General features: G+C 44.5%; 1 protein-coding gene across 17 annotated transcripts in view; it reads right to left on the bottom strand.

The window, feature by feature from the left end:
• MYCBP2 (MYC binding protein 2) overlaps positions 1 to 27428 on the bottom strand; it is a 1769078-nt gene that overhangs the window by 764665 nt on the left and 976985 nt on the right. For all 17 annotated transcript variants that reach the window (XM_069205243.1, XM_069205245.1, XM_069205247.1 and 14 more), the window contains one exon: positions 25213 to 25434. In XM_069205243.1, the coding sequence (XP_069061344.1) occupies positions 25213 to 25434 (222 nt within the window). The remainder of the gene's footprint in view (positions 1 to 25212; positions 25435 to 27428) is intronic.

The raw sequence follows: 27428 nt of genomic DNA, 5'->3' as shown, positions 1-27428 counted from the left end.
GACAAGAATGTGTTTGTGGGCTATTAGTGGTTGAAATGCTTTCAATGCTAGAAACACTGCTAGTAGTTCTAGATGATTTATATGAAGTTGTTTTTGCTGAGTGTCCCATTGTCCCTGGATGCTGTGTTGGTTGAGGTGTGCTCCCCACCCTACCATGGAAGCATCTGTTGTGATCACGTATTGAGGCACTGAGTCTTGGAAAGGCCGCCCTTGGTTTAAATTTATAGGATTCCACTATTGAAGCGAGGTGTGTGTTTGGCGGTCTATCAACACTAGATCTTGAAGTTGACCCTGTGCTTGTGTCCATTGTGTCACTAGGCACTGCTGTAAGGGCCGCATGTGTAATCTTGCGTTTGGGACAATGGCTATGCATGAAGACATCATGCCTAGAAGTTTCATCACTAATTTTACTTGATATTGTTGGTTTGGGTACATGCTTTGTATTACGTTTTGGAATGCTTGTACACTTTGTGGACTTGGAGTGGCAATACCTTTTGTTGTGTTGATTGTTGCTCCTAAGTATTGTTGTATTTGACACGGTTGTAAGTGTGATTTTAGGTAGTTTATTGAGAACCCTAGTTTGTGAAGGGTTTCTATGTCGTATTTTGTGTGTTGAAGACACTGTTTCTGAGTGCTGGTTTTTATTAAACAATCATCTAGATACGGGAATACCTGTATGTGCTGTCTTCTGATATGTGCGGCTACTACTGCAAGGCATTTTGTAAATACCCTTGGTGCTGTTGTTATCCCGAATGGTAATACTTTGAATTGGTAATGTACTCCTTGGATTACAAACCTTAAGTATTTCCTGCGTGAAGGATGTATGGGTATATGGAAGTAAGCATCCTTGAGATCTAATGTTGACATGTAGTCTTGTTGTTTGAGCAAGGGGATCACGTCTTGAAGTGTTACCATGTGAAAGTGATCTGATTTGATGTAAAGATTTAGTGTTCTGAGATCTAAGATGGGTCTCAGAGTTTTGTCCTTTTTTGGTATTAGAAAACACAGGGAATAAACACCTGTTCCTTTCTGATGGTTGGGTACCAGTTCTATTGCCTCATTCTGTAACCACGCTTGGACTTCTAGTTGTAATAGATCCAAGTGCTGTTTGGACATGTTGTGTGTTCTTGGAGGCACATTTGGTGGTAATTGTAGGAATTCTATGCAATAACCATGTTGGATAATGGCTAGGACCCACAAGTCTGTAGTTATTTCTTCCCAATTTTTGTAATAATCTGTGAGTCTCCCCCCCACTGGTGTTATGTGTTGGCGATTTGTGACATTGAAGTCACTGTTTAGTTTGTGGGGTCTTTGGGCTTTGGAATTTCCCTCTTGTTTTAGGGAACTGCCCACCTCTATATTTTCCCCAAAAGCCTCCTCTTTGATACTGGCCCTGGTATGTGGGTCTGGCCTGTGAGGTTGAGGGTTCTGTGCTTTGGGCTCGAAACCCCCCTCTAAAGTGTGGCTTCCTAAAGGTGCATCTGCTCTGTGGGGAGTAGAGCGCGCCCATGGCTTTGGCCGTGTCAGTGTCCTTCTTTAGCTTCTCTATAGCTGTATCCACCTCCGGCCCAAACAACTGTTGTCCATTAAAAGGCATATTAAGCACAGCCTGCTGAATCCCTGGCTTAAATCCGGAGGTGCGTAGCCATGCGTGTCTCCAAATAGTGACCGCTGTGTTTACAGTTCTGGTGGCTGTGTCCGATGTGTCCATCGCCGATCGTATCTGGTTGTTGGAGATACTTTGGCCCTCCTCCACCACTTGCTGTGCACGCTTTTGAAACTCCTTGGGAAGATATTCAATAAAATGCTGCATTTCATCCCAATGAGCCCTGTCATATCTTGCCAATAAAGCCTGTGAATTGGCAATGCGCCATTGATTGGCTGCCTGTGCTGCAACTCTTTTCCCCGCTGCATCAAACTTTCGACTTTCTTTGTTGGGTGGTGGTGCATCCCCAGAAGTCTGTGAGTTTACCCTTTTGCAGGCTGCGCCTACTACCACTGAGTCAGGTGTTAGTTGTTGCGTGATGTACACAGGGTCCGTAGGGGGAGGCTTGTACTTCTTTTCCACCCTAGGTGTAATGGCTCTGCATTTGACGGGGTCTTGAAACACTTGTTTTGCGTGTTTTAACATCCCTGGTAACATCGGCAGACTCTGGTACTGGCTGTGTGTTGATGACAAAGTATTGAATAAAAAGTCATCCTCAATAGGTTCAGCATGCAGTGCTACATTGTGAAAAGTAGCTGCTCTGGACACCACCTGCATGTAAGCAGTACTGTCTTCTTGTGGTGACGGTCTTGCCGGGTAGCAATCTGGACTATTGTCAGATACTGGTGCATCGTATAGATCCCATGCATCTGGGTCATCCTGGCTCATCCCTGTGTGCGTTGGAGATTGCATCGTTGGGTGTGTTGCAATTGGTGACAGTTGCGGTGAATGCTGTGGCGATGGTTGTGGTGAAAAACGTGGTGGAATTTTTTCTTTAGCCACTTTTGCTTTTGGCTGTTTATCTGCTTCTTGGAAAGCAAGTTTCCTTTTCATTTTAATAGGGGGAAGAGTTCTTATTTTCCCTGTGTCTTTCTGAATATGGAGCCTTCTTTGTGTATAGTCTGGCTCTCCCAGCTCTAATTCTTGTCCAAATTTATGGCCTTGAAGTTGTGATGAAGGGCCTTGTTATTCGGAATAGGAGCTCTGTTTCGGCTCCGATGCTGGGTGTTTCGACACCGAAACCTTTTCCGCAGTCTTTTTCGGCTCCGAAGCCACCTTTTTCGGTTTCGGGGTGCCAATCTCTCAGTGCCGACTTTGGTCGGAGCCGGTATCTCGGTGTCGAGTTTGGTCGGAGCCAGTATCTTGGTGCCGAGTATACTCTGTGCCGGCATCTCGACCGGAGTCTGATGTCTTCAACACGTGTGTGCCCTTTTTCGGTGCTGATGGTTGGTCACCGTGCTTACGGGTTAAGCCATGGCCTGCTGGCGGTGGCGTCCCCTGGGCTTTCATTATTTTGGTGTGAGTTTTGGCTGGGGCAGTTTTACTCATGGTTTTCGCCGGCTGCTCACTTTCAGCCTCGTCCGAATCCGGAATGGAGAAATTATCCTCTTCTTCGACGTTGTGTTGTTCTGACGGCGTCGACGCCATTTGAAGCCTTCGAGCTCTGCGGTCCCGTATCGTCTTTTTCAACCGAAATGCCCGGCAGGCCTCGTAGGTATCCTCTTTGTGTTCGGGTGACAAACACAAATTACAGACCAAATGCTGGTCTGTATAAGGATACTTATTGTGGCATTCGGGGCAGAAGCGGAATGGGGTCCGTTCCATGAGCCTTGAAGACGCACGCGGTTGGGCCGACCAGGCCCCACCCGGGGAATGGAAGCCCCGAAGGGCTACCGGAGCTCTTCTTTTATTTGGTGTCGATCTGCTGTAACTAACCTGATACTAAACGCAAACAATACCATTGAGTTTTCCGAGATTTAACTAACTTTCCGAACCGAAACACGGAGCAAAGAGGAACACGTCCGAACCCGATGGCGGAAAGAAAACAATCTAACATGGAGTCGACACCCATGCGCAATGGAGCCGAAAGGGGAGGAGTACCTCGATCTCGTGACTCGAAAAGACTTCTTCGAAGAAAAACAACTTGTAACACTCCGAGCCCAACACTAGATGGCGGGATATGCACAGCATGTGTATCTGCAGCTACACATGCCATCGAACATATATATATATATATGTGCAATATGCGCAATTTGTGTTGAAACATTTTAAGAGTACACAGAAGGCCAGAGTTTCTAGATGCAATATTGTATGGTCCTAGGATACATTCTCAAAACAGGATTTATATGACTGGTTTAAAATTTATTCAGAATGTTTTTCTGATTCTCATGTAAAGGAAAGTACTTGAATAAGAATGTTTTCATTTAATTCATCTTGATTCCCCTACAGGTATCTGGCCATCTTGAAACGTAGTCATTTTAAACTTAACTCTTAGATTGTTCATGTTTTCAGAGTGACTAGGCTTAGAATCATAGTCTATTATTGATTTCAGGAGATATAATTTTCATATTGTGCGTTCTAACCTTTTTCTTACTACAGGTCTCCTTCCCAGATGTTCCCTTCCTAATCCCCTCTTCCCCTCTTGAACTCTCTCAGTCTCTGTGATTTATCTATCAGAGTCTTGGAGCGGTTCAGTGGTGGACGTGTTGGGAATGTGCACAGACCCAGAGGATCTGATGACTCTGACATTAACATTGTAAGTTCTCTTCAGAGGCTAAAATATTAAGTCAGGAGTCGCACCCCTGCTGGGAGATGCCCCATTCCGGTTTAACTGGCATTCAAGATACACAATGCATCTCCACCGGAATTCATCAACTCTGGTATTTAAAGATATTGCCAGGTGGTCTATGATCAGAGAAATACTTTGACAATTCAGCCAATGCTAGAGGCGGAGGATCTTGGCACAGGATTTGTGACCCCACACTGGTGTTGTTCGTGAAAATCTGAATAAACCTCTTGTGATGAACAGAAAGGTCTTCAGGTTTTCACCATCAAGTAAATGGCTCACAACACCAGATAACTGATAAGTAGGCCTGTCTCTTCCAGAGACCAAAGTCCCCTAATCTCCCCCTCTTCCAGATGACCTCTACTGTCCATAAGGGATGAATCTGTCACCACCAGCACTCGATTGCAAAGGGACAGGGGTTTGGCACTGGTCCAATTACTGTCTTAGTTACCAATGGAGATTTTTTTTGTCTCCTACGAAATCTGGATGGAGCCAGACAGGTGCTGGGCCCACTAAGACTTCAGATCCCATTGCAGACTCCACATGTGCCACCTGGCATGTGGCAGAATACTAGTAATCTGAGTTATCCTCACTGAGTCCCAAGACTGGGTCAGACACATCAGGCTCAAAGCCTGAATGTCCTGGACTTCTTGTGCTGGAGGAAAGGCACAAAAATGCATCATATCCAGGATGACTCCAATCAAAAGGAGCCTCCGCAAAGGAGTCAGGTGTGACTTTGGCACGTTGATTGTGAACCTCAACAGCGTAAGGAGGATAGCTGTTGATTGACAGTAGCCTACACCTGACTGTTGCACCTTCAATCACAGGTAGCATCTGTGAGCCTTCAGGGTGGGGATAATGTGGCTATGGAAATAAGTGTCCTGCAGGTCCAATGTCACCTTCCAGTCTCTTCGATCCAGGGCAGATAGAACCCTAGTCAGTGTGGTCATCTTTAATTTGTTCTTGAGCTGAAAGAAACTGAGGGGGCAAAGATCTAATGTAGGACAAAGTACTCAGTGCTTTTTCAACCAAAGTAAATATCAAGAGAAACATCCAGATCCAATTCCCACGTCCAGGGCCCTCCCTATGGCTCCTTTCAACAAGAACCTGAACTTCCTGCAGCAAGGCAGACAAATAGCCCTTCAAAAGTCGCCGTGGCAAAAGTGAAAAAGGCAGCAGGTTTGAAAAACATGGCAGCCCTTTTGAGCTATCTTTAAAACCCGCCTGTCAGACCAATGGTGTACCAGCCATGGAGAAAATGAAATATCCTGCTGCCCACTGGGTGATCGTGTGCCATGAAAGGCAAACTAAAGCAGCTTAGAGGCTGCTGTTGGAGGGGATGGAGACTGGGAAGTTTGCTTTTCCTGTTGGCCTGGACTGTGTCAATGGCATCCCTGACCCAAATCGAAAAACAAACTTGTTACTGTGGTGAGGGACTCTGATGTTGTCTGGGGAAGACACCACTAGCAATGTCTCGAAAGGGGCAACAGTGGTGGGGATACTGCTGTGTAGGTGCAGAAAGACTGAGGGAGTATGCAGAGGCTCTACCCTTCCTACAGAGCCAGAGGGCAGAATCAGGCTTCCCACCAAAGAAACGAGACCTGTCAAACGGCAAGTCTATCAGTGACAATTGAATGTCATTCTGAAGCCCATAGAGCTCATCCACATGTGACACCGTAGTACAATGCTAGTGCCAACTGCTTGGCCTAAGCAGTCTGTTGGGTCCAGGCCTAATAGGATGATATGCCTGGCAGCATCCTAGCCATCTTAAATGGCCTTTGCCAGACTGGCGAGGAGATTCTCTGGAACTGCTGGAAAGATTCTGGTTACTGAGTCCCATAATGCACGGGAATATCATCCCAGCAAACAGCTGGTACTGTCTGACCTGAGAACAAGGCTGGTGGAGGAGAACATCCTCTTCTAAAAAGCATTCATTCATTTGGTCTCTCATTCCAAGTGAGTGGTAATAAAGAGTTGGGGTAGATCCTGTTACTATAGGCGTGCGATGCTGAGCAATAAAGGCAAGGCCACCCACAGTGGGTTTGTAACAACATGCCACAGGTAGGCAAGAGCAGGGTTTGGCCCAAGTGCCGTTGCAGGTGTTGGTCAGGACTTGTAAAGAAATGCCTTTTTTTGTATGGTCACCCCAAGGTTTTGGACTGATGCTGCAGATTTTTAGACTCAGGGTGCACTGACGAATGTTAACCGGACTTCAAGTGCCTGTGCCCTAAACCTTAAACTGGTATCTGAACTGGCTCATACATGATTAGATAAACTAATCACTAGTCACTAGTAAATGTTACCTAAAGAACCCAGGGCATGAAAGTTAGAGGGTCCCACCCAGGGACTGTAGCACTGGTTGTGCCACCATGGATGTGACACAAGTACAATGAGACTCCCAACTTGCCATTGGCAGAATGATACTGCTAAACTGCTGAGACGACTTTGCCATTTAAAATAATGGTTAAGCTAGACTTTCCCCTGGTATGTGTAAGTCACTCACCTATCTGGCAGGCCTATCAAGTCCTAAGGTAGCATGCAGCAGATCCTACAGGCAGAACATATAGTTTTATATGTTCTGATAGTACAAATGTGAAACTGTTGTTTTTACTGTGGAAAAGCCTGGTCACTCAATTGGTGAGTACAACAGTGCTTAATTTGTGCTTGTTGTTTCCGGTGCGGACCCCAGGCACTTATTTGTGAGGGCCGGGGCTTATTCTTATGCCTCAAGCATTTGCTGTGAGCAAAAGACACATATGGGAAAGACGGAAGAAGGAAAAACTAAAAAGCGTCATAAAGGGAGAAAGTAGAAAGTTGCAGGATGAGCTGAAGGGGCAGGGGTGGCCGTAAATGGATTGAAGAGGCCCGAGATGGCTTCAGGATTACACTGCCTCAGTATTCAGTGCTGGCAGATTTAATTACAGCAGCCTCGTGTTTAAGAGAAGGGCTTTGAGCACCGGCACCTCGTTATTTACAAATTAAGCATTGGAGTACAGAGTTACACACTGACCATTCAGCTGTGGTAACTCTGTAACAGTGCAACCAAAGTGGGTCATCCGAGGTATCAAACTCATTATATTAAGCCCAAATTGATTCTCAGGACAAAAATTAATGTAACAAGTTGCAGTGTGCAACTTTAGCAAAGTTGCCACTTTTTTGCCTTCAGTCCTCTATGCCTATACTGGTTTCACACAGGGTCTTGCCACTGATGTAGCTTTCTGCCCACTGGGGAGACATGCTAATGACTCCCAGGAAAGAATACAAAGTAGGGGCCTGCTCTGGAAGGTGTTACCTCCCTCCTGCAGGAAGTCACACAGTTGTGGGCTCAAAAGGCGAGCTTCAAAGGAGAAGCCACCTTTGAAGGGCAGATGGGTAACACTCGGGAGAGGGGCTGCTCCATTCTTCAGGCAGACAGGCTGCCACCTAGGACAGGAGACAGGAAACCAGTAGCCAAACCGGTTTACCAGGGGCGTGTAGCACCTTGGGAGCCACATCCTGGGGTTGGGCTAGGGAGCTCCACGTATCACAAGAGGAGTACTACCATATTGCAAGAGGGCAGAATGGTGGTTCCTGGGAATCCCAAATGCCACACTTTGCATTAAGTCACCATTAGGTTGGAAGGAAATATGGTAGCCCATTGACTACCAACTGCATCCTGACCTGAAGGCATTTTCTGAACATAAATATGACACCCCCTGGCACCCCAAACTTAGATTTCAACTGGACAGGAAGAAGGACAGAGGAAGGACTGCACGGCTGCACACTGGAACCAGCAAAGAGAGGCTGCACTGTCGTGAGCTACACCTTTTGCACCTGGAAGGTAGCAAAGCAAAGTGACTATGCCTGCCTTGTTCTGCTCAAGGAGAAGTCTTCAGAGCCCAGCCAACACCCATAGACTCCAAGGGTCGTTGACTGGACCCCTGTTTGCAGCACATGGACACAACTGCTGAAGTCTGCTGGGCAAGTTTATAGCCCAAAGCCTTCAGCCCGCCACCATGCAGCACCAGGGATCAGGACCCACTGTTCAAAGGTACATCTGAATTTGTGGAACCGGGGAGTGCAGATGGGACCCCAGAGGATGAGTTCTCAAACCCAGGAAGGATGGGCGGTAACCGCGATAATGAGCGATTGGTAGTCCAGTGCGGGCTGGACTTCTGCCAGTACTGCGAGGACTTTGAGCGACATCAACCTTGTGACCAGGATCACCTCACCCCCTTGTGGACCACAAAGTGGTCGCAGGAAGACCATCGTCTACCACATCACATCCACAGCATCCTTTCAGCATCTTCTTGTGATTCTTCTTTGATTTGGACTTACCTGGAGACTTGTACCTCGATGTTGACTTGTCATGAGACTGAGATCCAAACCTGTGACTAAAGAGTGGGAACGACCCTTGCATAACTCCCAATGATGTCCAACAACGTACAGCTTGGCTTGGCTTTGCTGTCCCAGATAGTTGTAGAGTGCATAAGGGCACACTCCCTGACAACTTGGACACCAGAGACAGACATTGTGAGGATTTGTCACGGACATCTGTTCCTACAAGGCTGAAACCCTAGTTTCATGAGGGGACATTTCATTGCACTCTGAAAGAAAAGTTTGAAAAAGACTAATAAAAAAAGAGAAAAAAGCAAGAGATCGCTCAGAATCCATGTACGAAGGTGGGGAAAGAAAAGAAACAGTTTCAGCACGTTGGGCTGACAAGGTTGCGGAACAATTCTTCTGAGCAATAGGAGTGTCAATCACATGACAGCCTGGGCTTAAATGGTTGCATAGAAAGATCAGAAACATGCACTGCCTTAAGTATAACTTCAGAAATGAAGGAAAATTCATCCAATGGGAAAGTATATGAAACAGTAACCATTTTCAGAAGGAAAGAGGCTTGCCAACTGAGGACCAGGTTGTCTGGAAAAAAGGTGGTGCATGGAGAGTTCACAGTGAGGGCTTGAAGCTCGCTGACTCTCCAGGCCAATGTGATGCCCACTAGAAAAGCAGTCTTGGTCGTGAGGTGCTGCAAAGAACAAGAATGAAGTGAGTCGGAAGGAGTACATGAGGAATGTAAAAACAAGATTCAGATCCCATTGGGGCATGACAAACAGGGCAGGAGGTAAAAGATGCTTTAAGTGCTCATGAAAATGAATCACAACTGGTGACTTAAAAAGGGAAGGCTGATGAGGCAGCCACAGGAAGGCCGAGGTGGTCAACAAAACCTTTAACAGTGCCCAAGGCCTTGCCATGCAAGGGAAAGAACAAACAACAAAACCTCTGTCAGAGGTGCAGAAAGGTGCTACATCTGGCATGTAGAAAACCATACCACAAACTTCTCCCAATGGCAGGCATAGATAGATTTTGTACAGGGATGCCTGGCTGCCAGAAAAACATCACTGACCTCAGGAGGAAGACTGAACACACTCAAATGTTGCCACTCAATCACTATGGACTAAGCTGAAGAGTGTGCAGCTTTGGGTGTACTTCCCTGTCCTTGCGACAGGAGGTCCCTCTCAAATGGGCAACCTGATCTGACAGGCAATGCTCATACTCAGGAGAGCTGGAACCCACATCTTCCAAGCTCGATCCAGGGCTGACTAGGGCCGAATCTTCTTGAGAACTCAAGGATCCTGCCAGGTGCTGAAGAACCAGAAAGCTGTAATGGCGCTCAAGCCACCTCCAGAAACCTCTTCGCAGAAAGTCCACAACCCAACCCCACCCTGTTTATTGCAATTCCACATGGCTAACACCTGAACCAGCCCCTCCCTTGAGGGATGTTAGGAAGGTTTGCAGTGCCAGGCAGATCACTTTCAGCTCCAACAAACTGATATGGAGACTAGGCTTCACAGGCGACCAAGAGTCCTCTGATCTCCACATCTCCCAGACGGCTGCACTAACCCAGCAGCAACATATCTGTCATAACTGTGAGATCTGGATGGGGATGGGAGTGCCAACAGGCATGTGTTACAAGAAGGATGCAGGAGGCCATGAAGCCCAACAGCCTCAGAGTCAGTCTAATCAAATCCAGGATAGAGGCTGGTACATCAGCATCATAGCCTAAATATCCTGGACTCACCACTCTGAAGGATAGATCCGAAACTGCACTAATGAAAGGGAGTGTCAAAAGGGGAGTCAGGTGTGACTTTGGCACGTTGATAGTGAACCCAAGGATAGTAAACCCAAGGTTCGCCGTAGTCTGGAGGTGGGAGACGACTGCCTATGACACGCCTACCTTCAACAGCCAATCGTCGAGTTAGGGAAAGACTAGAACCTGTGCACTCTGCAGAGGAGTATCAACCACCTCCGCTACCTTGTTGAACACCAAAGGGACGCTGGTAAGGCTGAAGGAGAGCACAGCAAACTGAGGGAGCTCATGGCTTACAGTAAACCCCAGGTAACGTCTGTGGGCAGGTAAACTGGGAACATGAAAATAGGCATCCCACAAGTCCACCACTTCCAACCATTCCCCGGGATCCAGGACAGATAAAACCAGAGTCAATGTGAGCATTCTGAACTTCTCTTTCCTCAATTGAGGGGGTGTAGGTCTAATATAGGGTGGAAGCCCCTGTCTTTCGGTACCATAAAGCATTGGGAATTGCAACTGAACAGAGGGCATGGCATTGGCACCCCCTAATGGCCCCCTTGGCCAAGAGAACCTGCACTACCTGGTGAAGCAAAGCCAGATGGTCCCATGTCAGCCGTTCTTGGGTTGGTGACAAAGGCTAGGGGGTGTCCACAGATTGCAGGGCATACCCCTTCTGCATGATCAGGAGCATCCACCGGTCTGATGTAATGGTGGACCATTAGGACAGGTGATGCCTGATCGTGCCTCCCACAGGGTGAGTGCCCAGATGGAGGGCACACTAAAGAGGCTTGGGAGTTGTGGCAGCCAAGCGGGACTTGGGAGCTTGCTGGGTATAGTTCCTGCATTGTTTGAGCTCTGCTGCCCTTTGTCTGAAAGAGCTGGCCCGGCTGTTGTAGCATTAGGGCTGGTACTGTGGGCGCCCCAAAATTGCCCCTTTTGCTGCCACGGTAGGGATGAAAGGACTGTTGATGTGGCAGGGTTGGAGGGAAGTTCCAAAGATCGAACAGTGACACTGTTCTCACAAAAGCCCTCGAGCACTGAGCCAATCTTCTCACCGATCAGACAGGATCCATCAAAGGGCATGTCAATCAGGAATGAATGAAGATGCCCCCCCCCCCCAAAAAAAAATAGTAAACTAACACCAAGTGTGGCATCAAAGCACACTGAAGAAGCCAAGGTAGTCTGCGATTGTAGGAAGCTAGCTCTCTATACACTATACCAAAATGAGGTATAGTGTGCGCAGAGTCCAGGGGTTCCCCAGAGGCTTAACAGAGGCTAAAGTAGATAATACTAATGCTCTCTTTTGTGATAGTGTGGTCGAGCAGTTAGGCTTATCAGAGGGTAGTGTAAAGCATTTGTTACACACACACATTCAAGAAATGAGGCACACACAAAGACTAACTCCAGGCCAATGTTTTTATATAGCAAAAATATATTTTGTTACTTTATAATTAAAAACAAAATGTCTTTGTTGCAGGTAAGTACAGTTGTCAGTAGGTATCAAGCATATGTATCAAATGTAATTTGTTTAGGTTTTACAGATAAAACAGTTTACAGGAAAGTAACACTTTTAAATTTTAAAAGTTCACAGTGCAATTCCTTATAGGAATCAATGCAGTCCTAGGGGAGGAAAAGTGTTAGCAGTTAACAGGTAAGTACTCGACTTACGATCCCAGTCTTCGAGGGTTAGGACGTCCACAGGTCAAAGTTCAAGTTGACTAACGTTCACCAGCAACAAGGGGTCAGCTGGGTCCTGAGGTCAAAGTTGGTGTCTGGTTTTTAACGGACTCCTATTAAGACTGGGGGGCATTCGGTAGAACACAGATTGCAGGTATGTACCTGTGGGTCATAGACACAGGCCTGGGGTAAGCACCGGCAGGCCACAGGTCAGCAGCAAACATACACCCTTAGTGGCACAGAGGCGGCCGGGTGCAAACATAGCGCCCGGCACCCAAAGCTTTTCAATGGTGGAAACCCTGGGGGTCACAAAGATACTGCTGGCTAGGTCCAGGTGGTCGGTTCCGGAAAACCAAAGGCTGGAAAAGTAGGAGAGGCACCTGCTGGACTTTGCTGGACCAGAAGTAGGTTCCCCAAGGCGCGGGAGCAGTGGGATGCAGGGGTACCTATGGGCATTAGGAATCTTCGTCGGATCCGGTCACTGTCAGGGGGGTACTCCAGATTCAGGCTGCAGACTTTGTTGCATTGGCCAGGACGAGTCAACCCAGCGTGGACTCGAGTTCTGAATCATCTATGGACCTCCTCTGGACCGGTGGGCCACCCGGACTCGGGCAGTGGGCGGCGAGTGCAGAGTGGCCTTTAAGGCTCACCGCCAAGTGTTGCAGTTCCTACAGGAGGAATGTGTGAAGCATCACCTCCCAGAGCAGGCTTTGTTCCTGACCCCAGAGAGCACAAAGGCTGTAACCCCATGGAGTTAGAAACTTGTCTGTGAGTGGCATGCTGGCACAGACTGGTCAGCCCTACACTACAAGTTGGGTGAAATACAGGGGCATCTCTAAGATGCCCTCTGTGTTTGTTTTACAATTAATCCAACACTGCCATCAGTGTGGGATTACTGTGCTGAGAAGTTTGATACCAAACTTCACAGTCTTCAGGGTAGCCATCATGGAGCTGTGGAGTTCATAATGACAACCTCCCACCTATGTACTTAATATGGCCACACGGCACTAACAATGTCTAAGAATGGACTTAGACACTGTAGGGGCATATTGCTCATGCAGCTATGCCCTCACCTGTGGTTTTGTGCAACCTGCCTTAGGGCTGTAAGGCCTGCTAGAGGGGTGACTTACTTATGCCACAGGCAGTGATTTGTGGGCATGGCACCCAGAGACGGATGATATGTAGACTTTACCTTTTTCTCCCCACCAACACACAATCTGCAATGGCCGTGTGCATGTGTTTGGTTAGGGGTCCCTCGGGGGGCCCAATACAACTGCAGCCCTTGGGGACCCTTCCTAGCAACAGAGCCCTTGGTACCACTGGAACCTTTTACAAGAGACTTAGCTGTGTTCTAGGGGTGTGCCATTTGTGGAAACAATTTTACAGTTTAGGGAAAGAACACTGGTGCTGGGGCCTGGTTAGCAGGATCCCAACACACACTCAGTCAAATTAGTGTCAATAACAAGCAAAAAGTGGGTGTGTGTGTGGGGGGGGGGGAGGAAAAAACATGGGGGGGGGGGAAGGAAGGAGCGCGGCATTGGTGGTGTAACCATGCTAAAAGGGGCACTTTCCTACAGCGATGTCCAATCCACACTGTATGGCAAATGTAGCCACATCCCTGTCATCCAGTAAAGCCTGGTTGATAATGGCACAGCCCACCTAAGTTAGCTTGGGAAGCAGCTGTGCGCTTGGACTCATACCCTGACCCCAGGCACCAGAGATCACCAAGGTGGTGAACTGATACCGACACTTGATGGTGACAATCCCCACAAGGCTTGAAACCAGAATGCTTCAGAGAGGACATGCCCCTAGCACATTTGGAGCAAGCCTAAAAGTAAAAACTTTAAAAAATAAATAAAAAAAAAGTGGAAAAAAGTTGGGCAAAAAATGGCCGAGGTAGCTCTTCGGATCTGCACTGCTGGCACAAAAAAGAAAACACTGGGGTGAGCACCGCAATGTCACTTGCGATGCCTAGCCGATCCACCAGCTACCGCCGCAAGGAGGTACTGCTCTAGATTTTATGGATCCAGTCTGATACCTGGGGAATATTCTAAATTGAGTAATCTGCTGTTAGAAGCCTCCATCAGATATATCCTTTTAGATGGTGTAGACACTTTCCTACGTATCATAGGAAGAAATTAATTGTTCTTGTTTTTGATACTTATTAGGTCCAATGTGAGGTTATCTGTTGAACAACAGAAAAATCTGCTTGTCGGTGTAACAACTAAGGGCTTGATTTAGATTTCTGGGGACGGGTTACACCATCACAACTGTGACTGATATCCCATCTGCCAAAATATAAATCCCTTAGGTAATAAAAGGATTTATATTTTTGGTGATGGTCTATCTGGCCCTAAGAAATATAACTACATGTGCAATTTGCCAGACTCTTAGACATTGCAAGCACAATATGCAACACCTCCTGTCCTATCATTTCTTAAACTTATGGCACTATTCACAAAACTTTGAGAAAACAACAGAAATATGTTCACATGTACAGAGAAACCTCTGATCCTAATGGGGCATTATTTAACAAAAATAAATTTAAAAAAAAAAAGGTTTATTGCCTTTTGCTTATTGAACAATCCATGAATGAACAAAACCAGAGCCTATTAGCTGATCGGCTGAAAAGGAATTTCAGCATAAGTAAATTTCATTTCAGGGGGCAACATCCTAATATTCATCATCTTGTGAAAAAGAAACCGGATTTAGCTGTCAAAATGCTTTTTTTTGAGCACCCAAGTTGAACAAAGGCATATGAATAGCTTTGTGAATCCAGCCCTCTGATTTTGATTAGGTACGAACAATAAATTACATGCCACTTTATGGCCCTAAATCTATTTGCCATGATGTTATTCATATTCTTGTGGCAAAAATGGCACGAGGCACATCCCTTTATTACTCACTCAAAGTACAGATATGTGAGAACATTTAACTCTCGATGTCCTAAAATCAATTTAACACGTTGAAGAGCTGTGGATCAGTAGAATACTGGCCTATACTGATACGGAACATGGGTACTGTACAGTGAAGCAAGAGAATTCAGTAATGCTTTCCGAACAAGCTCATAATATTATTGATGATCCAACTTGAGAAGTTTATGTTGATCAAAGTTAGTTTCAAGTTTAATTGGATTGCTTAGTTAATTAAAACCATTGCACACAAATAAAATCAAAATGTACCCCCTCGGCAACCTGCACCTAAGGGACTACCTATTCAGAAAATAGAACAGCTTTCTGAATACAGCCCATGATGCAAGACTAAGCTGTGATCACCCATGTCCGGATTTTTCCCATTATAGGCCACACTAACATAATAGTAAATCGAACAGCTAAAATCATCATTAGTGCCTCCTGTTTTATACACTTGAGGATTTACCAGACAGTAATTTACAGATTTGTGCCTTGAGCTTGGCATTTGGAAAGCCGTGTTGTGGTACGGATTATGTGCAGGCGTGTTCTATTCCTTTCTGGCCTTGATCTTCATGTTACTTAAAAGTCTTGTCACCAGATTTAAGAATTTAGCCCCGGGGCAAGCCAGGGTGATCGAATCTCCACACAACCATGTTGTAACCGCTTACCTACAACAGCAGATGTGGAGCTCCCAAAATAAAGGTTTGAGTAGGTTCTTCCTGGCTGCTAAAACTGTCGGACACGTACATAGGCTATGCGATGGACTCAGTTTTATATTCACATAGCCGACAACATTAGTCCGTCAAACTGGCCTTCCATGTTGGAATAAGCTCCTTTATGCCCCAGTCCCCAAACTAGTTTAGCATGAATGATCTTATTAATGCAGCAGAGAAGTGGGCCGACATGTACGCCTGAGGCTTTAGCCTACTATAAGAGTTGATCACTGTCCAGGCGGGCCGCCTATTTGCAAAATAATTCTCACCTTGTATAAATGATAGGTATTTTGCTGATGAGTTTGTTATTCGACTGAAAGTTGCTATTCCTATGTTGCTATCTCATGCGTTCTGAATGCCTAGTTCTTCTAAGGCCTTGCTTAAATATTTACAAGAGGAATTTGCTTGTTTGTCCTTTAATTGCGCCTCTATCTCCTGCCACCATAAATTATTCAGGGACACAGTCTCGACTGATAGGAGTTTGTGGCACAACTTAAAGATGTTCATTCTTTGTGGCTTTTCATTTTTGAGCCCAAATTCCAGCTGTACGTGTGCTGGGGAGGTTGATTTCGGAAAGGCAAAAACTGCTTTAAAAACATTTGTTTGCAAATGGTTTAGAAAGTCGTCTTCCTTACCATGCATAATGTCCAGGCTATAAGCCACTGTTGGGATGAGTTAAGCTTCCATTAAGTTCAGTTTCTTTTTTCAAGAGTTTAAACACAAAGGTTAATGAGTGAGCTTTTGCTTGTAATGTGGCTAAATGTTTCTTAAAAGAAAGTTGCCGCCCAATGTGAATGCACAGATAATTGTAATGAAGGACAGCCTCCACCTGCTTGCCCCTTAAATTCCAGGAGAATGACTTATACTTTGAGTCCACTGAACGCACTACTTTTGTTTTATCTAAATTCAGCTCCAATCTTTGCTGCTCCATATAGATGGCTAGCGCATTGATTGATCTCTGCAGGCCAATAGGTGTTTGGCTCAGTAGCACTGTCATCTGCGTACTGTAGGCATGCTATTTTTTCTGCCGCCAAGATGGGTGGGTGACTGTCCACTTGTCTCAAATGGTTATTTAGGTCGGCCAAGTATAAATTAAACCAGCACGATGCAAGAACACACCCGTTTCAGGCCGTTCGCAGCATAATTTCTTGAAGTAACCCTGCTCCCGTCTCCTAATTTGACCTCTGCCCACGTGATGATGCAGAGAGCTATTATTTCGTTTAACATTTTCTCTGGTATTCCCTAGTCTGCAAATTTGCCCAAGAGCTGATTACGGGGTATACACTCAAAGGCTGATTAGTGGTCAATAAAACATGCAAATTGACGTGTTCTACTCCGTTTAGCCTTTTCAGTCAGAATGGTATGTGCTAGTAGATTTGTTGTTGTTACCATACCTGGCCTAAAACCCGTCTGTGTTTTAGGAATGAAGTTTTTCCTGTTATCCCAAGCTACCTGATTCTGTCTAATAAAGGATGCAAATAGTTTAGCTTCCACATCAATCAACGCTAATAACCTATAATTGCTTAGTGATGAAAGACTGCCTTTTTTTTTGTTTATAGATCGGATGGAATATGTTCCCCCCTCCATGAGGGCAGAATAACATACACCTCTGGTAGATCTGATTGAAAAGAGGAGCTAGGTAATTGTCCCTAAAAAAACGTTGTACTTCAAAAGAGAATTGGGGAGGCCGCTCTGGCCTGCCGCTCCTTCTGGCTTCAATTTCTTTATGATTGCTCCTAGTCGCTTTGGGTCAGTAAACTTAGTAAGCATCTGCTTTCCATAGTGCTCCCACTGGCCTCTAGTGGCAACGCATTCCAGTTCCTTTGACTTAGGTTTTTACCAAGATTTTCAAGCTAGGCGTACATTTCTTGAATAGGTACTGTCCAGGTTTCGTCTGAAATCCCAGCATTTTGATGTCAAGTCTGCCTCTTGACCAACTTATCTCACCCCAGAATTCTTTTCCATTTGGATGTTTACCATACCAGAGGAGCTTGTTCCAAATGTTCTCTAAGTATCACTTTTGGGTTTCTAGGGTTCTTTATGTTATGATGAACTCAAGGTATTCAGCTAAAATGTATCCAGTTTTCCCCCACTCTTTACATCTGCAACAAGTCTTCTTGTTTTTTGAACTATTTGTTTCTTCTTGATCTCTGCAGGCCAATCGGTGTTTGGCTTGGTAGCACTATGTCATCTGCGACTGTAGGCATGCTATTTTTTCTGTCGCCAGAATGTGGATGACTGTCCACTTGTCTCAAATGGTTATTTAGGCCAGCCAAGTATAGTTAAACAAGCACAATGCAAGAACACACCCCTGTTTCAGGCCGTTCGCAGCATTATTTCTTTAAGTAGACCTGTGTTTTGCTTTACTTTTGACTGAGCCAAAATATACACACTGAAAGGAGTCGAAAAGATTCTCTGGAATACACTTCTTAATCGGAAGAAGACATTTATTATAGCTTTTCGTAAGGCTCGTGAAGGAAGGCTTGAATAGCCAAAAAGTGTACTTTTGAAATGTGCAACAATGAAGTAAGACCATGTATAAAGAATATGCAATCTATAAACAGCAAATATATACAAGCAAGGATACAAACACTTATGTTGATATATGTATATATATTCATACACAATGCAAAACAAATAATTAATAAAAATGCATCACCGTAGGGCCTGTCAGGTGCTTCATCCTTCTCCTGCCAGCAAGCTGATGACCCTGTTCGACTGCGAGAAAAAGAGATCTCTACCCTCACGGGAAATATATCAGGCATTCGACTTCTAAAATCCTGATTGAGGTCTCTGAATCTCCTACTGTCGATCAGGGTCTCTTTTATATCTTAAAAAAAACCAAAGAAGGAGCTTTCTGGAATAAAGCCTCCTGCTTGCGCAAGAAGTATTAAAAAATGCTGGCTATTTTAGGTCAGGGTTGGAAGAAACAGGTTGGAACTGGCCAGTTTCCCAAGGTGTCTCTCTCAAGCCTAAGCCGTTGCCTGCTGTACCATCCTTATCATGCTGACTAACTCCTTCACATTATGTCCTAGCTCTTCAGTGAGAAAGAAAACATGCAGAATAGAAAACATATTGCATAACATGTTTGTACGGAAAACTACTCGTACCCTTAACGTGGCAGTGAAGCTAAGGCTAAGCTGAATACAAAATGGTAATCACTAGTGTGACGGAGGACAGGTAAGCCAAGTGCAAAGTGGTGCAACACAAAGTCAGTGGTCAAAATACAAATATCTCTACGCCCTGCTGCTGTCTCCTAATTTGACCTGAGCCCACGTGATGATATAGAGAGCTATAATTGCATTTAACGTTTTCCCTGGTATTCCCTAGTCTGCAAATTTGCCCCAGAGTTGACTACGGGGTATACAGTCAAAGGCTGATTTGAAGTCAATAAAACATGCAAATAGATGTGTTCTACTCCTTTTAGCCTTTTTAGTCCGAATGGTATGTACCAGTAGATTTTTTATTGTTACAATACCTGGCCTAAACCCCGTCTGTGTGTTATGAATGAGGTTTTTCCTGTTATCCCAAGCTTGCCGATTCTGGATAATGCAAGTTGCAAACAGATTAGCTTCCACATCAATCAACACTAATAACCTATAATTGCTTGGTGATGAAAGAATGCCTTTTGTAATCGATCGGATGGAATATGTTCCCCCTCCATGAAGGCAGAATAACGTACCTTTGGTAGATCTGATTGAAAAGAGGAGCTAGGGTAATTGGCCCCCCAAAAAGTGTTGTACTTAAAAAGAGCACTGGGTAGGCCTTTCAGGCCTGCTGCTTCTTCTGGCTTCAATTTCTTTATGATTGCCCCTAGTCGCTTTGGGTCAGTAAACTTAGTAAGCTTCTGCTGTCCGATGATCCCAGGCTCCATGGCTGAACATAGACCTCATTGTGGTACTTCTATAGTGCTCCCACTGGCCACTAGCGGCAACGCCTTCCAGTTCCTTTGACTTAGGTTCTTACCAAGATTTGCAAGCTAGGCGTACATTTCTTGAATATGTACTGTCCAGGTTTCCTCTGAAATCCCAGCATTTTGATGTCAAGCCTGCCTCTTGACCTACTTATCTCGCCCCAAAATACTTTGCCATTTGGATGTTTACTGTACAAGAGGAGCTTGCACATTTTCTCTTAGTATCACTTTTTGGCTTTCCAGGGTTCCTTATGTTATGATGAACTCATGGTATTCAGCTGAAGCGTTTCCAGTCTTCCCCCACTTTTTACATCTGCGACTAGTCTTCTTGTTTTTTTAAAATTATTTGTTTCTTCATTTCCCGCAGCCCTTTGGTGAACAAGGGTTCACTTCCCACACCACCTGTAACAGTTTTTACTTCCATTGACTTATGAGGTATGGGCTTGGATGGAAATTTTGTCAAAAGAGTCGTGGTGAGGTTTGCCCAAGCCTCCATTTGACAGGCTGTTCCTTCGCTGTATGCCTCTTGCTGTCCTGCTGGTGACATACCACTGCCACTACCTGATCGAAACGTCTGTAGCATTTGACCCTTTTTAAATTGTAAGCTTCTGGTTTTGATACTAAATCATTTGCAGTTCTTGTCATAAGAAAACGGCAATCTAAACTGAGCATCTGAGGAAAGTGATCACTTTCTGGACATGCGAAAATTTGAAAGGAGTTCACCCTGGGGCACATATCTTCACTTACTAGTGTGTAGTCAATTGATCTAGTTCTTCTGCTCATGAAAGTCACTGCTGCCAGGATATCCTCTTTCGTGTTACCATTGTAAACATTAAGCCACATCCCTTCAGTTGTTTCCTAAACGTTATCTTATAGGCAGATTTGCTTTGATGACCATAGTCTTTGCTCTTTCCATTAAGGTTTGAGTTAAAATCCCCTAAAATGATGAAATTTGCATGCTGGTATAATTTTTGCAGCAACATTTTTTAAGACTGTTAGGGTTGCTATCTTTTCTTGTTTCCTTATTTATAATGATGCATGTAAACGTTTATGAGTAGAAGTACCATTGCTACAAACTTCCGTCATATGCATTCAAGCTTAACCACAAGTATCCAATTAACCCGATTCAATTGTTTAGTGAGATTCCTTATAGTTAATTGAAACATGTGGATAGACCCCCTTCGAGTGTTCATACTTCAAGTTTTTTTTAGGTTGGAAAATTATGTTCTACGTAACCAATTATTGGTGTAGAGTCTAAGCTTCACTTTTCCTGTAAAAACAGCAGCTCAAACTTTTGAAGAAACTCCACTGTGTTGGTGTCCTGCAGCATCTTCCCAAAATCATGGACACTTCAAGAGCAAATGTTAATACTGTCACGCTTCCTCAGTGACTTGTCAGCATCAGGATCAATTTAAGTTTAAGGCATTAGGAATCCAATCTCACTCCTGCTTAGATACTTCTGCTGCATCCAACTGGGCCTGAATATGGCGTCCACTGGTCGGGATTGTGTGATTATTATTTGTTGGCAATTGTTTAGTGGGAGTTCTGCTCCCGGTGCTCTTCTTAACACAGTGCACCTTTTGTAAGAAGTAATTGCTGGGCCCCTCCAAGCATTGATTCTGTGCTGCACCTGTCATTAGGTAATAGTGGGCCTGGGTATTGAGCTGGCTATACGTGCTGTATGTTGATTCCCCATTGAAGGAAGGTATCCTGTTGTTCCAGCTTGAATCCCAGGTAATTAAAGTTGACTCTCTGTTTCTTTGTGATGAATGGGTTTAAATTCTACTGCTATTTAAGTGTGCAGACTTGATGTTCTCCAAGGACTTATTTCTTTCACTAGCTTCAGAAATGACACTCTGTTTATGATATTAAGACACACCTTTTGAGGTTTAATTTGGAATCAACATTATACTTCTTGATTATTCTTCCCAAGTTGCCTCCCAGGCATCATCCCTAGGTGTTCTTCTATTGATGGCTTGTCTAACTTGTCTAAGTTCCTGTGGAGAAACGGCCAGATATGAGAGCAGCACTACAGGATTAGATTGCAGCCCAGGAGGAGCTTCCTCCTTGTCCCTGACCTGTTGTAACTATTCTTTCCTGCTAGCCCCATTGCCATTTTCATATGCTGCCTGTGTATTCCCTTTGGCTGCAAGATGTTTCCAGTTTTTCCTGGCGCTTGAATCCTTACCGCCTAATGATCAATTGTTCTTGGGATTTCAAGTTTTGCCTCCCTTTGGTCAAACGATTCCTTTACTTTTTGTGTTTGGTGTGTCAATAAATCTTTCCTTATGTTGTGTACCTGCCAACTTCTGGGTAATATCTTAACCCATCAGGTCATTTTTCAATGCTCCTTGTTCGCACATCAAGCTTTGCTGTCTGCCATTTAATTTGGACACTTGGTTGAAATTGTTACTATCTAGTCCACGTCCTACAATTTCGAAACAGATTCCATCCAATGTATGTTTCCTTCTGCTTTACTATGAGTAGATACTAACAGTAATTTATTCTGTTGAACTCCTTTTAGTTTGATCTGCATTTTCCTTAATTTTTTCCTTTACAGATAAGTTAGACTAGGTCTACTTGTTTTGCATTGTACTTCAGACCGTTCAGTGATTTCTTGATCCGTGTTTGTGTCCACAAGGCTGACCTCGCTGTTTTCTCCTGCTATTCCCAGGAGATTTAAATTGATATTGCCTTTTCTATTCACACACAATGCGATATTGCAAGTTTGGGATGTGTGCGGCTGGGTGCAAATCATGTTCTTGTTCATCTCTTCAAGTACTGCATCTCCAGGTTTCTTCTTTGTTTTAGTTCACTGCATTTTTACCTCCTGTAAAATGTCATTAAGTATAGTTGGAAGTGGCTGCTTTTTGTCCAAAAATGTTGCACCATGACAGGGAACTTGTTGCCTATAATCTTGTGTGTGTGCTCTCAGAATCAGCTCACTCAATGTTTGTAATTTTTGTTATTTATTCCAGCTACATGCAATGCCATTGTATTCAGCAGATCGACCTGACTTTCCTATTTATCTGCTTGGAATTGGATTGCTGATGAGATTGCCTCCAATGTATGTAGAAGCATGGACCAAGTGCCTTCCGGAGCCACACTGTGCCTTTTCCCTACTACTGGGTTCAGGCCTAGGAGCTTAACCTCTGTCTCCTGAGCTATGTTTGACAAGATTATTGCACTGATGCCTTCCTGACCCTTGGCCATTGCTTCTAACTCCTTTTCACTGGCTCTCATGTACACAATTGCATCAGTGTAGGCTCCTTCAAGTTCATTTGTGTCCACCATGGGTGGCTCCAAGCTGATTGGAATTATGGGGAGAGTTATATTGTTCATGCTTTTCTCATTTGGGCCTGAGCTTTGACTCTGGAGCAGACTTGAACTGACCACGATTTAGTCCAGCCTATGCGCCTTCCCTGTTGCCACTGAGGAGGGATAGTTGGTTACTACTTTTGCATCTTCGCTTTGTGCCACTGTGGCAGCTGAGATGGCTTCCTCAAAGTCAATTAACAGATGTTTCTCCAGCTCCCATAGAGTGCATGTTTGATTTCTCCCAATTACTTAAGGCGAAGAGGCTTACGAGTGACACTAAGGATGGCTAATCAGTGTTGTGCACATGGGCCTGTACTACTATGGGGCTTACACTTGAGCTTACACCTGGGCTTGGTGGAATTTTACTCTTGCCTTTGGCCTGTACCTGGCCTGCTAGGTTTGAATTGAGCCCCCATTGAGGTCCTGATTTACTCTCTATCGTTGATGGTTGTTCAAGATTTTTCTTGATTAAAAAGTTTGTTTTTCTATATCCATTGTCTTTTGAGCACATCTGCCGTTTTATGTCTCTCCCTGTAAACTTCTGTTTTTCAGTCACCATTTCTATTTTCCCTTCGTCCTCAGAGGTTACCGCAACAGTTTGTTCTGACTTTCTTGTTCTCTTTGTTGCCCTCTTCTTGCATGGGCCTGGAAGCCCCTTGTCCTGCCAGACCGATACTATACTGCCTAAATTCGGACTGCCCAAGCCACAGAAGGTTTACTTTTTACAGGGCCTTTTGAAAGTCTTTTGTATAATGTGGGCTGTTGCGTGGGGGAGTTGCGGCAGTCTTTTAATGCGTTCTTTGGATTCAATAATGAACTGAACTTCTGCTGGTTTTAGCACACTATCTTTGAACTTGACACATGTATAACTGAAATCAATGAGTTCTAATTTGTTGCATGCATTGAATGACTTCTTAGCTACTATGTGCTGCCACACCTCTCCCTATTGTTGGTTTATCTTGCCAGATCCAGGTGGGAAAGGGGCATGAGCACGCAGGATAGTTGGTATGCCGCAGCCTTGTTAATCCTAACTGGACTTTATTGGCCCTTAAAGCACCTGGTGGCTGAGAAAGTCTATGAATTCTGCAGATTCTCTGAATCCCGGTGAGGAGGTCACTGGCTCTTTATCAGGGAGATCACAAATTAGCTCCTAGAATGGGGTAGGGAACTCACCCAGGATGCAAGCTGAACCTAGTAGGGCTGCTTCTGCGAACCTGGGGTTCAACCTAATACAGGACCTAGGCCTGTATCCCCTCCTCCGCCATGTGTTGAATGCCTGCTGCTCTCTTGTCACTCTTTTGACTTTGAAAAGCTGGAAGGGCTTGTAACAGGAAGAAAACATTGCTGTTGATTTATACAGCCCCCTTACAGCCCCTTGAGATCCTACCAAACTAAGTCCGCTACACTCCTCAAACATCTGAACCCTTGCCTTACTCAGTTACTGGTACTCCACTGTTGGTGTTGTAAATGCGGATAAAAGCTTGATTAACTGCTATATTCTACCGTATTCTGACGTGTTCGACTGCTTTGGGGTAATGTGGAGCACAGGGGGCTCTTGGAAGGTATGTGCTATAAAATGTTCAAAGACATTATTGCTGCACTGTGGTGTCATAGGTCTTGAAAATGCCAAACTGGAAAGTGACTCGATGAATCTTGGTCAGCCATGCACTTGTTTATTATTGAGTATTTTAATTTTACTGTTTTTTATTTAGCCACTGGCTGCGACTTAATTCAGGTCATGTTTGGCCACTGAGGCCAGCACCAGTGCTAAGCTGGGCTGTGCTAGGCCGATCCAAAGTGAGGAAAGATGAGGATGCGGGGGCAGAGGCTGTGCCCCGTAGTGGCAACAACCGTGGTGGAGAATGTGCGTCAGATGAGGCAGCAGGGTGGTGAGCGGCGAAGTCAACAGCTGAAATGCTCACCGTGGCCCACCACAGCTATCCGCAACTGCCCTACCTCAGTGGCATCGCCCAGGACTGCTCCACAACGCTCACTGCTCCGGTGCTGCTCCAGCCCTTGTTTAACCCCTCAGGCCTCACCAAACATTCAGCTACAGATGCTTTCTCAGCCTGCCTGGTCTGACTCCCAGTTTCCTGGCATCTCTTCCGCTTACACTGTCCTCGAGATGACTCGCACAGTGCAGTAGGGCAAAGTTAGATTACAGAATTTATTCTAGCCAAACATCAGATCAACAAAGTCAAACAACTGCATAGTTGCTAAACTAAAGAGGAAAAATTATCAAAACCGCTTTATTTCCCTACGAACATCTTTACAAAAACACCTACATGATGTTTAACCTACTACTACCACTTCATAATTGGGGAAGGAAACATACCTTCATCATTGTAATTGCAATGTAGCGAGCTTCTTTAACAATCATTGGCTCATAGGATGCTTCCAGTTTTGGTGACGGAAGACCCCCAAAAGTCACATCTGGGCTAGAGGATGTGATTGTGGAGGTTGTTGCTGGACTGCCTGGTATCCTCTGGAGTTTCTTCACTTGCTCCTGTTGCAAGGATGTCTTTTTGGGGGAAACTGGGACAGCCTTAACCTCAACCTGTCATGATACAAACAAAATATTACAATACATTCACAAGAGCGTTACAAATGAGAGGTTTTTCTGCATGATCATCGCTTTCTAATTTTAGTCACAGCAGAAATACAGTAGGAGTGTGTAATTTGGATTGAGAAATCCTCAATTACTCCATGCAGCATTTCCCTCAAACCTCCCATGCTCCTTCTACCTCACTCCACCCAGGAGGGTGTCTATTGCAAGACAGGCATGTGTCTCTGTACTTCTGAGTATTTTGAACTGCCACAAATGTTCTGAAACTGCCAATTAAAGTTGTAAGGTGTTGTAGATCCAGCTGCCAAATGGTTCCCCCAAAGTCTAGGGTTCAATTTATCAATCCATGGAAACAGGATCAGAAACCAAACCACATCACTTATGTTAAACTGCAGAAATCTACGTAGATTTCTGATTCACCAATCATTTTCCTGCTAGAACTATTGAAAACAGGTGATAACCACATGGCAGAAGAGACTCAATGATGCCTTCATAATAGAAATCTTTCAAAGTCATGCATATCTTATCCACATAAAATGAGAAACTGTGAAGCAAGTGCCTCACTGGCATAACATTCCTCTAAATGTTTATGCACGGTTTAAAATCTTTTTTCTTCATAGTAATTTAGTCCCTGCATTTCTCTGAAACACTACAAAGTTCCTTATCATAGTGACTTTGGTCTGTGATCTAAAAACATTTTGTATGCCTTCTACTCCAAGAAGATAACACCAGAGAGATTTTACACTCTTTGTTACATTGCCACACTTTCAATCATGCTTAACACTGCAAATCATGCTCTTGGATCCTCCATTAGAACTTGTGTGAAAAAAACACTTGATATTCCTGCTCCTCCTTACGCTTCTCTGCTGACTAACTCTACTAAAAAACTGATGGCAAAACTCCTCATGGTAACTCTAGTGAACAATCACACATTCATCCTAAATAACGTTTGCACTGGCAAGATCAAGTTTGCATGTGCTGCTGAAGGTCAACAGAATAATCAAGGGCTATATAATACGAACCAGTGCCCACAAAACTAAACAGTTGTGGCACAAGCCATGCATTCTCAGCTGAACACCAGAAAATGTCTGCATGCTGAAGCACAGACTCGGGCCCACGCCTATAACACCATTCCATATTAACAGTGGAACCAACATCTACATTTCTATGTGAGACTCAACATAAACCTTTAATATAGAAACCTTATTAATATCAACATGTTTTGAGTGATAAACACACTTTGCGTAGACTGCCCCAAAGTCTTTCACAAGAAACCGTCCTTGTAGAACAGAAGTCATTCAAGCACTCAGACACAGTTTTGTAGGATATTTTCCTTAACTGATGTCTAAACTTTGGAATTCTCTTGCAGAAAGTGGAATTCTAGTTGCAACCACACACCGATTGTTTAATTGGACTGCTAAGTTTCTAGGCATCATGTCTAGCAAGCCACAACATAACTTTTGGAAGCCAGTCAATCTCATTCTACTTATCTCCTACTTTTATTTCTGATAAGTGACCAAAACATGTTGCTCCTCTACGCCTAATAAATGTACCAAGAGAGTTTCAATCCTTGCTTGCATAAAGTTGTGGTCATCACTCGCTCTTAAACACACAATGAAATTTCCTTGCCATGACTACTCACATTTGGTTCACTAGGTGACTGTAGGCCAGGAGGCGATAAGGAACACATGTACATACATAACAGAGTACTAACACAGAAGAAGAGTAAATGCTACTATTTACTAAAAGATTGAGGAGAAGCAATTTTTGGGTGCACAATGACTATCAAAGAAACAATGCCAATGTGGAGCATTAGAAGAGATATACATAGCAATCTCTGCAAAGGTTGTTGTTTGAACACACATCCACAACACCACAACACCAGAAATGACAAACACAAGAAGCTGAACAAGTTACTTACCTTCAGTAATGCTCTTTCCACAGATTCCTCACTTTTACTATATACTCAGGCGGCTGACTGGATA

This window comes from Pleurodeles waltl, chromosome 8 (genome assembly GCF_031143425.1).
Source record: "Pleurodeles waltl isolate 20211129_DDA chromosome 8, aPleWal1.hap1.20221129, whole genome shotgun sequence".
NCBI classification, from domain to species: Eukaryota; Metazoa; Chordata; class Amphibia; order Caudata; family Salamandridae; genus Pleurodeles; species Pleurodeles waltl.
The sequence above is the reverse complement of the archived record's forward strand: the minus strand, read 5'-3'. Positions and strand labels throughout refer to the sequence as shown.